Here is a 12,529-nt window from a genome sequence, read left to right as displayed (position 1 = left end):
TTTGCACTGATGTGCTAGTACCCTCCACAATTCTTGACATTTGTCCTTGTCATAGCAGAAAGGAGGAGATCAGTGCCCCACTTTATGGACAGGGAGCTGGAGGTCTTCTGGATGGGGCTGAGCAGAACAAGATTTCCTCCTCCCTGAGGACTAGCAGTGAAAAGCATGATGCAAGACCATGTCATCTTGGACTTGAATTTGCCACCTGCAACACAGTAGCCGTAGCAATCTGGACAAATGCTGAATACTGTAGGAAGTAGGTCAGTGACAATATCCACTCCATCAGCTTAGAGGAGAAGGCAACATCCTCGTGGTATTATTTCTGGACTGTTAATCCAGAGACCGAGGGGGACCCTTGTTCGAAATCCACCACAGCAGATGGCAGAATTGGAACTAAGAGTCTAATGATGACAATGAATTCATTGTTGGCTGTCAGGAAAAACCCACTAATGTCCTTTAGGGAAGGAAATCACCATCGCCAAATCAGAAGAAAACTGACAATACGGATATACCAACACCAACGAGCACAAAACCAGAAGAAACCTACCAACACATAAATAACATCCTCACTGGGATAAAATTCACACAAGAAGATGAGAACAGCAGCCATCTACCCTTCCTGGACATATTAGTAGAACACAAAAAAAACAGGGAACTACAGACCAGCAAATATAGAAAGACCGCACATACGAACCAGATACTCAGTTCCACTAGCAACCACCCCAACACCCACAAATCGAGCTGCAACAGGACACTATTTAAATGAGAAAACACATTACAGTGACCCGGGACTATGCAAAGCAGGACAGGAGCACTTCTACAGAGCCTTTAAAACAAAGAATATCCGAAAAGCACAATTCACCATTACCTCAGAGACAGACCACAACAGGAAGACACAACACAACCAGAATCACGAGTCACTCTACCATGCATCAAGGACAATTCAGAAATGACCAAAAGACTACTCAGATCCCTTGGTATCAGAGTAGCCCACAAACCAACAATGCCCTATGACAGCTACTGATGAATGTAAAGGATCCTGCACCCAAAATCGGTAAAACCGGTGTAAGATACAAAATATAATGTAAGGGCTGTGAGAAACACGACATAGGCCAAGCTGGAAGAAAACTGACAATACAGATACACAAACACCAACTAGCCACCAAAAGACACGGCTGATTCTTACTACACACGGACAATGAGGGACAAAAATTCAACTGGGACAACACATCGATCATCACACGAGTCAAACAGAGACACGCCAGGGAATTGCTGGAGGTCTGGTATTCAAGCCAGAACTCCATCAACAAACAAATTGAATTAAACCATGTGCACAAATCACAGAATCAGAACTACCGAGACGTATAAATAACAAGTGGGACAGAACACCGACACTTCACCGGAGGCACACTGACCATGTTACCTAACAGGGTTATGAAGCGTTTGCAAACAAACACGCTGGCTCGGCGAGCATGTCCACAACCATATCCACCATCCTTACCTGGCCTGGCCTACATGTGAGTCCAGACCCAAAACAATGTGGTTGACTCAGAGCCACCCTATGGACAACTAGAGATGGGCAATAAATGCTGGCTTTCCCGGTGATACCATCATCCCATGAATGAATAAACGAAAGTATCAAAATCTTCTCTCCTAGACATCACACTCATCTCATCTCTCCTACTGTACCTTCCTCCCACCAAGACTCATGCTGTGACACTCTCATTATTGCCTGCAACATCTTCCCTCATTCACTGTTACCCATCCCAAACTCCAACACTACTAATCCTGCACACTGTCTGCACTGCCTTCCCCACCTGCACAGAAAGTAACAGCGGCGCCATCATTTGCATTTCCCACGTTCCCAGCTTCTCTCTCACTCAACAAGAAAAGAAAAGCCCTCAAAAGGCAGAAAGACTCAAGACAGGTAGTGAGCTGCTTAAAACTTGACTGTTCATAACTTAATTGGAGAGCTTCCTCATGCTGACTGACTGAGTACAAGCTATTGGAGGTTTCCCTTGACTTGCTGTGTCAGAATCTCCTAAACAAAGGCTTATCCCTCTTTCTTTGACTGAGACTGAGAATATGCAATGACAAGCACCCTTCATTCGTGCCTGTGCTAAACAGCAAGGCAAGATAGAAATAGTGTGAGCCTGACATATTTGACTGAGGGGCAAAGTATTCCAAGGCAAGGCAATGCAAAGCAGGGATGCTGCGTGCATGGAGTTAGGTTCAGAGTGAGTGAGCAAAGTGAACAAAGAAGCCAGAGATGCAGCCTGGTCCAGTCCATGAGCTGCATGGTTGTGTGTTCTTGAGTGCACAGTGTCCTTGCTGCAGCGTCACAATGCTAGTTACTAGAATTTGATTTAGACAGTTTAGGAGAGTGGTCCAGGAAATGGCTGTTGAAATTCAACGTGAGCATATGGGAGGTTTTGCACTTTGGCAAAAAGAATACAGGCATGGACTATTTTCTAAACAGTCAGAAAATTTGTAAAGCAGAAATACAAAGGGATCTGTGAGTGTTGGTCCAGGATTCTCTAAAGGTTAACTTGCAGGTAGAGTCCGTGATTAAGAAAGCGAATGTAATGTTGTCGTTTATCTCAAGAGGGTTGGAATATAAAAGCAGTGATATGCTTCTGTGACTTTATAAAGCTTTAGTTAGGCCCCGTTTAGAATACTATGTCCAATTTTGGGCCCCACACCTCAGGAAGGACATACTGACGCTGGAGCGTGCCCAGCGGAGATTCACACGGATGATCCCTGGAATGGTAGGTTTAACGTACGATGAACGGCTGAGGATCCTGGGATTGTATTCATTAGAGTTTAGAAGGTTGAGGGACGATCTAATAGAAACTTACAAGGTAATGTATGGCTTAGAAAGAGTGGACGCTGGGAAGTTGTTTCTGTTAGGCGGGGAGACTAGGACCCGTGGGCACAGCCTTAGAATTAGAGGGGGTAAATTTAAAACAGAAATGAGGAGACAATTCTTCAGCCAGAGACTGGTGGGCCTGTGGAATTTATTGCCACAGAACGCAGTGAAGGCCGGGACGTTAAATGTCTTCAAGGCAGAGATTGATAAATTCTTGATCTCACAAGGAATCAAGGGCCACGGGGAGAGTGATTGGAAAGCGAATGTAATGTTGTCGTTTATCTCAAGAGGGTTGGAATATAAAAGCAGTGATATGCTTCTGTGACTTTATAAAGCTTTAGTTAGGCCCTGTTTAGAATACTATGTCCAATTTTGGGCCCCACACCTCAGGAAGGACATACTGACGCTGGAGCGTGCCCAGTGGAGATTCACACGGATGATCCCTGGAATGGTAGGTTTAACGTACGATGAACGGCTGAGGATCCTGGGATTGTATTCATTAGAGTTTAGAAGGTTGAGGGACGATCTAATAGAAACTTACAAGGTAATGTATGGCTTAGAAAGAGTGGACGCTGGGAAGTTGTTTCTGTTAGGCGGGGAGACTAGGACCCGTGGGCACAGCCTTAGAATTAGAGGGGGTAAATTTAAAACAGAAATGAGGAGACAATTCTTCAGCCAGAGACTGGTGGGCCTGTGGAATTTATTGCCACAGAACGCAGTGAAGGCCGGGACGTTAAATGTCTTCAAGGCAGAGATTGATAAATTCTTGATCTCACAAGGAATCAAGGGCCACGGGGAGAGTGCAGGGAAGTGGAGTTGAAATGCCCATCGGCCATGATTTAAATGGCGGAGTGGACTCGATGGACCAAATGGCCTTACTTCCACTCCTATGTCTTATGGTCTTCTGGTCTACTATGGCAGCTGAAGGTCCAGCAGTGAAGTGCAGCAGCATCTTATAAATGGATTGAAGATATACTATGAGTGCCCTCAGACACTGGCACAGAATAGATGCCAACATCCATGGACATGTGTTGCACATGACCAATGTCTATGAGCATGCCCTGAAATGTTGTTGCCTGGTGTCCAACATGGAAATATTTCAAATCTTAACATTTATTGATGTCTAGCTTGTGTGCCACATTTGGTAGGATGGGAAAATGAATATTAATGAGATGAGTTGTACTTTTAATATAATAAAATGTGAGGCTGGATGAACACAGCAGGCCAAGCAGCATCTCAGGAGCACAAAAGCTGACGTTTCGGGCCTAGACCCTTCATCAGAGAGGGGGATGGGGAGAGGGAACTGGAATAAATAGGGAGAGAGGGGGAGATGGACCGAAGATGGAGAGTAAATTCTCCAGCATCTGCAGTTCCCATTATCTCTGTACTTTTAATAAGTTGTTTAACAAGCAACATCCCCCTCAAATTGTAATTTCCTGCTGTTTAGCAGGAAACTCATCACACGACTTACAAATGCATAAATGCTCCTGATATTGAGAAGGGCCTCACCAGATTGCTGGTGTGTTCTGCCATCAGTCCCACAATAGCCCAGGCTATGCAGACCCCTATAAGATTCTGTCCGGTGTGTTTAATGATGATGCCCATATAGAAATCGACATACAGGCATGATGGACTTGTATGGCATAAAAATCAGTGTCATGAACTGCCTCGGGGTGGCCAGCTCACCAGACGTCCACTTAACAGCCATTGGGCAGTTAATCAGATTGAGCTGGCCTTTTCATTTTCTATGGCAAGGAAGCCTCACTTCTGAGAGTGGTTAACTAACCAGATGGTAGTTCTCTTGTGTCAGCGGTACCATCAGAACTGGAGATCACTGCGAGAGTTATAAAAGTTCTCAAGGAAGAGGCATTAACAAACGTAAGTCTGAAGTCAGGCAGGGTCAGACTGCTGAGCCCTGGCCAGGGTGGTTGACAGGTATGGATAGAAAGGATTAAAATTGCCAGAGGACATGGAATCCCATGTGGGGGCTTCCAATTGGCAAAGTAGGTCCATAATGGAGGATCTTTAAATGACTATTAATTGAGCATTTAAGGGGCTCAGTTGTCCCAGAGGTGAGTGAGCTGCTGGTAAAATTAGTGGCAAGGGTAGACAGAGGGCAATGCGCCACTCTCGTACAGCCACCCCATCACCCGCTTGTCAATATTTTATAATGTATAAAAATGTAATTAAACTGAAGCACTTTATTTAAGCAAATAAAATTAACATAAATAACTTTAGATTAGTTAATCATTTTAATAGTTTGAACACTGATTACTGACAGCATTATTAGAGAAATTGTTATAAAAATTTTGACAGGAATGACTTGACATGCTGAAAGAGCCTGGATTAATGCACATAACTATTGATATTGATATAACTCATATCATTTTTATATTGACAAACAGGAGGTGAATGAATGTACTTAGGGCTCCCAATTTGCTACTAAAAATTGGGTAAATCAGAAAAAGCCTTCCTTCAGGGAAAGCTAATGTATGTTTTCTTTTTCAAAATTGGACACATCAGACTTCCCTTCACAGCTGTCATAAATTTTAGAATGACACAAATGAACAATGTGTTAGCCAAAATATGACCACTAGCAACCTCTTAGCTCTACAGGCATTTTGCCACTGATTAACATTGCAGTACATCCTTCATAGCCACTGAAAGTAATTGGAAACAGGATATGAGGTTATACAGAATGAGTTGTTATACAAATTGTACATGACTAAGATGAAAGATTGTACCTGCTGCCCAACAAACAAGTATTCCCTACAGAATGAGCAGCAACTAAAAACAAGGTGTAAATTCCACACACAAAACCAGGTTTTGTAAAATTTCAAATGAAAATTGCAGAATCTAAATTATTGTTATGCTTTTTGTTCCTTAATTCATTCAAAAAATACTAATTAATTGTAGCCTATTTATACAGATGGTAATCAATACTGGCCTACACTATGTCCATATCAAGACATGGGGCATAGGCCAGTACAGACATGATAGGCTGAAGGGACTGTTTCTAAACTGTATAACTTTTGAGATCAGGCCAGAGGGGATGGTGCTGCCAAGGGTACCTGCCTGAACATCTAGAAACATAGAAACAAAGAAAATAGGTGTCCTTTGAGTCTGTACCGCCATTTATTATGATCAAGACTGATCATACAATCTCAGTGTCCCATTCCCGCTCTCTCCCCATACCCTTGATCCTTTTAGCTGCAAGGCCATGTCCAGCTCCTTTTTGAATGTATCTAATGAACTGGTCCCAACAACTTTCTGTGGAAGAGAATTCCACAGGTTCACAATTCTCTGAATGAAGAAATTCTCCCTCATCTCAGTCTTAAATTGGCTTACCCCTTATTCTTCAGCTGTAACCCCTAGTTCTGGACTTACCCAATGTGGGGAACATTCTTCTCACATCTAGCATGTCTGGTCCATCAGGATTTTATATGTTTCTGTGAGTGTCCCTCAACATTCTTATAAATTCCAGTGAGTGTAAGTCTAGTTGATCCAGTCTTTTTTCATATGTCAGTCCTGCCATCCCAGGAATCAGTCTGGTGAACCTTTGCTGGACTCCCTCAATAGTAAGAATGTCCTTTCTCAGACTAGGAGACCAAGGCTACGCACAATACACAATGTGTGGCCTCACCAAGGTCCTGCATAACTGCAGCAAGAGACCCCTACCCCTATACTCAATTCTTTTCATTCAGAAGCCAGCATGCCATTACCTCGCTACCTGCTGCATCTGCTTGCCAACCTTCAGTGACTGTTCCACCATGACATTAAGATCTCTTTGCATCTCGCCTTTCCCTGAACTGCCACCATTCAGATATTTCCTGCCTTCCTGTTTTTGTGCCCAGAGTGGGTAACTTCACATTCATCCATATAAATTGCAGTTGCCAAGTAGTTGCCCACTCAGCCAGTCTGTCCAAATCATCTTGCAGCCTTGTAGCACCCTCATAGCCCAAAGGCCACTAATGTGACTTTTGGCTATAAGATGGAGGAATTATCAGTCAAACATCATGGCCCAACTGTTGTGATCATTTCAAAAATGGAAAAATAAAACTGAACAAGTCTTCTCCCTCATTGTCTGTCCATTTTTAGATTGGTAGCTCCTGCTATCGGGCAGTGGGTCAACCAATTTATCAAGCTTAGAGAGCCTTCCACTGGTCGTTTTGCCTCAGAAGCCTACCCAACAATTATAATTGGGTTGGGGAAAGCTCATTCCCTGGCCTTTAATTGGGTACTCTTCCAAAATAGTGGCGGACAAACCTGGAACACACCATGTAGGATCCAGCATTGGTCCCTATGCTCACCCCCCATTGTTGGAATGAAAATCCAGCTCACTGAATCACCAGGAGACTTCTGACCACTTTGTACCTGTTTATAAGGAGGATATGGAGCAAATCACATTAACCGTTCTGTAACTTTGAAATATTGATCATTGACATAAAATTATTGTCAAAACCTTTAAATTATAAATCCAGTGATTGCAATCTTTCAAATTAACGTTTGTATTTAATACTGAGAAGACCTTCTGATTTTTACAGGAAGTCTTCAGATTCGGTACAATCTTGGAGGTACAAAGGAACCTTTCAGAATTGACCTGAACCACAGAAATCTGGCTAATGGACAACCACATAGTGTCAACATCAGCAGACATGGGAAGGAACTACATCTCCAGGTAAATATTGTTAATGCGGCAATAAGATGCTTTGTCAGGTGAACTTGTATCTCTACATGATCGTTCTTTCACCTAAGTACAGGGTGCGAGATGGTGTTATCTGGAAAGACCAAGACATCGTTGTATACAGATCAACTGTATTGTTTTAGTCAGCCAAATCACTTTTAATTTCAAAGCAAAATATTACAATGAAAGTATTAATGGATTTTATTCAACTTTTGCCATGACCAACAATGAATCTCAATAGAAAAAAAATGCTTTTTTTGTCCACTTCAGAGGTAAGTTTTGAATTCACACAAGTGACTCTCAAAAACCTATTATGATATGTTTAGTCTTTTAAACTTCCACTTATTAAAATATAACATTAAAGGATTAAAATATTGTCACGCTAATACTTGGCCTGCCATTCTTCCTTCCCACATGGGAAAAGAATGGGATTCTATTACATTTTTTCCATTTTTTGTAGAGCAAGTCAAAAAATGTATACACACATTCTTCCATTCATACTTGAATTTCCGTACACAGTTATCTACTTTTATGAAAACAATTCTCTTTTGCATGCCTTTTATATTAAACTCTCCCAGTTTTTGTTTTGTCTGGTGGGGTGTATTAATATCAGCACGACAAAGTTTAAAGAATCATGACTTTATTAGACAGGGACATTTCAATTATTTAGTTCAGTTAGTATTTAAAATAAGTGGAGAAGCCATGCTGGCTTCCAAAGCAGGGTCAACTTCACCAGGCTACAGTCTGTGCGAAAGTTTTTCGTATGTAAATAGTTCTGATTGCTGGTGGTGTCCTGCAGAGCCCTAAATCCTTTCACAGCTGCTTCCACCACTCACAAGTCTGATAATTCGCTTGTCCCCTGAGTGAACCTTCTCTGAATTGCTTCCTTGAGCAAGGAGACTGAAATTACACACAACATTCCAGGTACAGTCTGTCACTATAGTGATAAAAATGGACTACTGATTTCCAAATTCCATCGCCTGATTTTAATACCTGGGACCTTCATGGCCTATTTTTTTTCGGAAAGGGAGAAAGAAAAACTGACTTAAAATGGCTGCAGCAATCAATTGACCACACCAGCGTAGAAAACTGTGTGGAAAAAATGAAACTTTCAGAACTGAAATTAACATTTTTATCGAGGTTTGCTGAAAACAGTCCACACAGGCAGGAGTGAAGAGACACTCAATGCCTATTTTGATTTAGAAACGTAGAAAGATAGAATTTCCACAAACATACAAGTGTAAATGTATGATAAATTTCACATACTGGGGATAAAATATACCAAGTATAATTATCAAGCTGACAAACGAGCGCCTAATGAACGTAATGAAATATACAAGCCGGCTGTATTTCAGGGAGCTTCTTTTGATAGAATAGAGGAGATGAATTTGAGACTGAAACAAGCCGGAGAAAGCTGTTGCTGTTAGTCTTTCACAAAGAAAAAGTGTTCAGTGACAAAGCTGAGTGAAAAGAAACATTAGAACACTGAGAACTCAAGGGACAACTAAACGGTATAGCATAGGGGAGGTGCAGTTGAGAACAGTCAAAGTCTACAAGTGAAAGAGTTGTACATTCTGAGCTTCCCTTACTGGTCATGAGTTTCAGTGGTGTCATGGCCAATGTAAGCTGATTGTTATTCTGGAGACAGTCTCTTATAAACTGTCACCCATCTTTTCCAGACTGAGTGTTATGGTCCATGAAGTTCATTTCATTTTCATATTTCCTATTTCTGAGATGTATTCAACTGGAAACGGAGAGAGGGTCTGAGCTTGAAAAGATCTGTTGAGAGAGAGAGAGAGACAGCTATTGTGGATTTATCCTGTAGGACTTCTTGATGTTACTCCCTCCTTCAAGCAACACAGCAACACAAATTTAGTGTCATAGTATGTCACAAGGGAGAGCTTTGGTCATGTGACAGCTAGCTATTGCACACGCTGGTGCCAATCCACATAAAGAAAGCGGTTTAAATCTCCCATTGTCAACGTATCAAGATACCATTGAAACCAATAATCATCAGCACCCTTTCTCATGCAGGGTTTGGATATATTTCCTCTGTGTCTGGGATTTTATGCAGATAAGGTGGTGAGTGCTTACTGTCCTTATGTTTGTAGGAAGTTGCTACAAATCAAAGTAGATGCATTGGTGGTAATTTTTCAACATTACCTAAATTTGGCAAAGGCCAGCCTGAAAAGTCGCATGTATATCCCTTCTATTAAAAGAAAGCAGGGAGGGAGAAAGCAGGAAACTTTAGGCCAGTTAGTTTGATGTCTGTCATAGGGGAGGTGCTAGAATTGATAATGAGAGAGATTAAAGATATGCACTTAATAAAACATAATAAAATCAGAAGTTAGCATGCTTTCAGTCAAAGGGAAATTATATTTATCAAGTTATTGGGAATCTTTGAAGGAGTAAAGTGCCCTGTAGATAAAGGGGAGCCCATAGATGTATTATATTTCAATTTTCGGAAGGCATTTGATTAGTTACCATGTCAAATGTTGTTGCAGAAAATGAAAAATAAACGTGTAATGAGTAGCATTTTAGCAGAGATAGATGATTGACCAGGTGGCAGAAATCAGAATATACAATAAATTGATCTTCATCTAATTGGCAGGATGAGGTGAATAGGGTCCCACAGAGGTTTGTGCTAGGACATCAGCTTCAATTACGTCAATGACCAATGACTTCAGTGAGGGGAGCAAAGGCATGGGAGCTATATTGGTAGATGACACCAAAGCATGCACAAAAAAGGTTGTGAAGAAGACATAAGGAAGTTAGTGTTAGATATAGACAGAGAGAGTGGGTAAAAATCTGGCAGATGGAGTATAATGTGAGAAAATGTGAAGTGCCATAAATCTAGTCCACAAGATCATTTTCTACACAACCTTTGCCAACTTTATTTATCTATGTCTAATCATCTTAATCCAATACATGAAGATTAAATTCTCCGACAATTATTACAGTGCTTTTCTAAAAACCCACATTATTTTTTGATTTTAACCTTTGGCCAACAGTATAACTGCTGTCAAAGAGACCTATAAATCTTTTCCACAAGGGACTTCTTTCCTATCTTTACCCAAACTCATTCTACCTATTGATGCTCTGAACCAAAGCCATTCCTTACACTGTACTGATTCCATCTTTTAGGAGCTGCCCACCTCCTTTGCCTTTCTTCCAGTCTTTCTGAAATGTCAAATACCCTTAAATGTTCAGGCTCCAGTTGAGGTCACATTTTGTAATCTGTAATGGTTCTTATGTCACACTCATTTAGTTACATTTGCTCTTTCAGTTCCAGTTTTGAATATTACACACATTTGGATAAAGAACTTTCAATTGCTTTTTTAAATCAATTTTCCCTACTCTGACTTTAGTTTCTAGTGCATTGTTCTGAGTGTGAACACTGTAACTTCAGATCACACACTGGTTATCATCATCTGCATCATTAGCCTCTGCTATTCCTTCGTCCCTTATCTTTAGTTTTTCAAATCTCTCCTTGATTGAACTCACACCCCCTCCCCAGTTACTAATTTTAAATCCTCCTCTCCCATGCGCTACTGCCCACAATTCATCAGTAGACTGGTCCCATTTAGGTGAACTCCGCATCCTCCCTGCTGTTCCTGTAAGCCACAGAGGTTGCTATAGCCTTGAACCAGTTTGATAATTGCAAAAGCCGATGATCATCCATTGTTACCTTTTGGATCCATGTACCTGTCTCTCTTACTGTCAGACCAAGTTTAAATTGTGTGACTGTCTCTGCCTCCCTAACCGGTTCTTCCTCTCACCCATCCCTTCCTCCCACCCCAAGCCGCACCCCCCGCTACCTACTAACCTCATCCCACCTCCTTGACCTGTCCGTCTTCCCTGGACTGACCTATCCCCTCCCTACCTCCCCACCTACACTCTCTCCACCTATCTTCTTTACTCTCCATCTTCGGTCCGCCTCCCCCTCTCTCCCTATTTATTCCAGCTCCCTCCCCCCATCCCCCTCTCTGATGAAGGGTCTAGGCCCGAAACGTCAGCTTTTGTGCTCCTGAGATGCTGCTTGGCCTGCTGTGTTCATCCAGCCTCACATTTTATTATCTTGGAATCTCCAGCATCTGCAGTTCCCATTATCTCTTAAATTGTGTGACTGTCTCCTTGAATATGTTCAAATGGTTTCCTTCATCTTGATGCATCGCAATGTCCTTTTCTCAGACTCTAGTTCATCAAGTCAGAACTGAAATTTTTCAATCTGCAATTACTCCAGATGTATTCATTGTGTCACACAGGTGCCAGTTTCAATAAATAACCTGTCCTTACATCTTCACTTTGTTCATATAAACTAATTAGGTTTCAAGTTTAGAATATCACTCAATGGCTATCCATAGCTATATTATTGAATATAAACAGTAGAGATAGTGCTGTAGCGATAAGGTCATTAAACTGATAATCCAGAGGCCGAGGCTAATACAATAACTACAGGGATTCAAATTCCACCATGGCAGTTGGAATTACAAATTAATCTCAGTGATGGTGACAACAAAATTACCTTTGACTGTTGTTAAAACTCTCTGAAATCTGAAATGGTCTGGGAACCATTCCATTCAAGGAGAATTGTGGATGTGCAACAAATGCTAAACCTATCCCTGCATTCCATGAGAAAATAAAATGAGTTAAGGGAAATTGAATAAATGGATCCAACATCCAAAATACAGTACTCTTGTGACCATGACCACATCAGATTTTCCCAGATTTTAGACAGGACCTGTAATCAACTCAACAAGAAACCAGTAAACTGCACTTGCTTGCTTGATGTCACCAGGTAACGCAGCAAAGACTGTAATAATTTCAGGTCACTATGTTTCTTGTTGTATGTATTGGAAGAGGGGATGACCTGGAAATAGGAGCCAGTAACCAAGAAGGAAGAGAAGGTGGCAATGAGAAGTGGGAGTTACCAGAGGCTAACAGCAGCACATGGTTTTCATGTACTCCTTCATCTT

General features: G+C 41.5%; 1 protein-coding gene across 4 annotated transcripts in view; it reads left to right on the top strand.

Moving 5' to 3' along the window:
• LOC125465171 (contactin-associated protein-like 2) overlaps positions 1 to 12,529 on the top strand; it is a 1,711,179-nt gene that overhangs the window by 1,580,791 nt on the left and 117,859 nt on the right. For all 4 annotated transcript variants that reach the window (XM_048558395.2, XM_048558386.2, XM_059638055.1 and 1 more), the window contains exon 20: positions 7,414 to 7,547. In XM_048558395.2, the coding sequence (XP_048414352.1) occupies positions 7,414 to 7,547 (134 nt within the window). The remainder of the gene's footprint in view (positions 1 to 7,413; positions 7,548 to 12,529) is intronic.

This window comes from Stegostoma tigrinum, chromosome 2 (genome assembly GCF_030684315.1).
Source record: "Stegostoma tigrinum isolate sSteTig4 chromosome 2, sSteTig4.hap1, whole genome shotgun sequence".
NCBI classification, from domain to species: domain Eukaryota; kingdom Metazoa; phylum Chordata; class Chondrichthyes; order Orectolobiformes; family Stegostomatidae; genus Stegostoma; species Stegostoma tigrinum.
The sequence above is the reverse complement of the archived record's forward strand: the minus strand, read 5'-3'. Positions and strand labels throughout refer to the sequence as shown.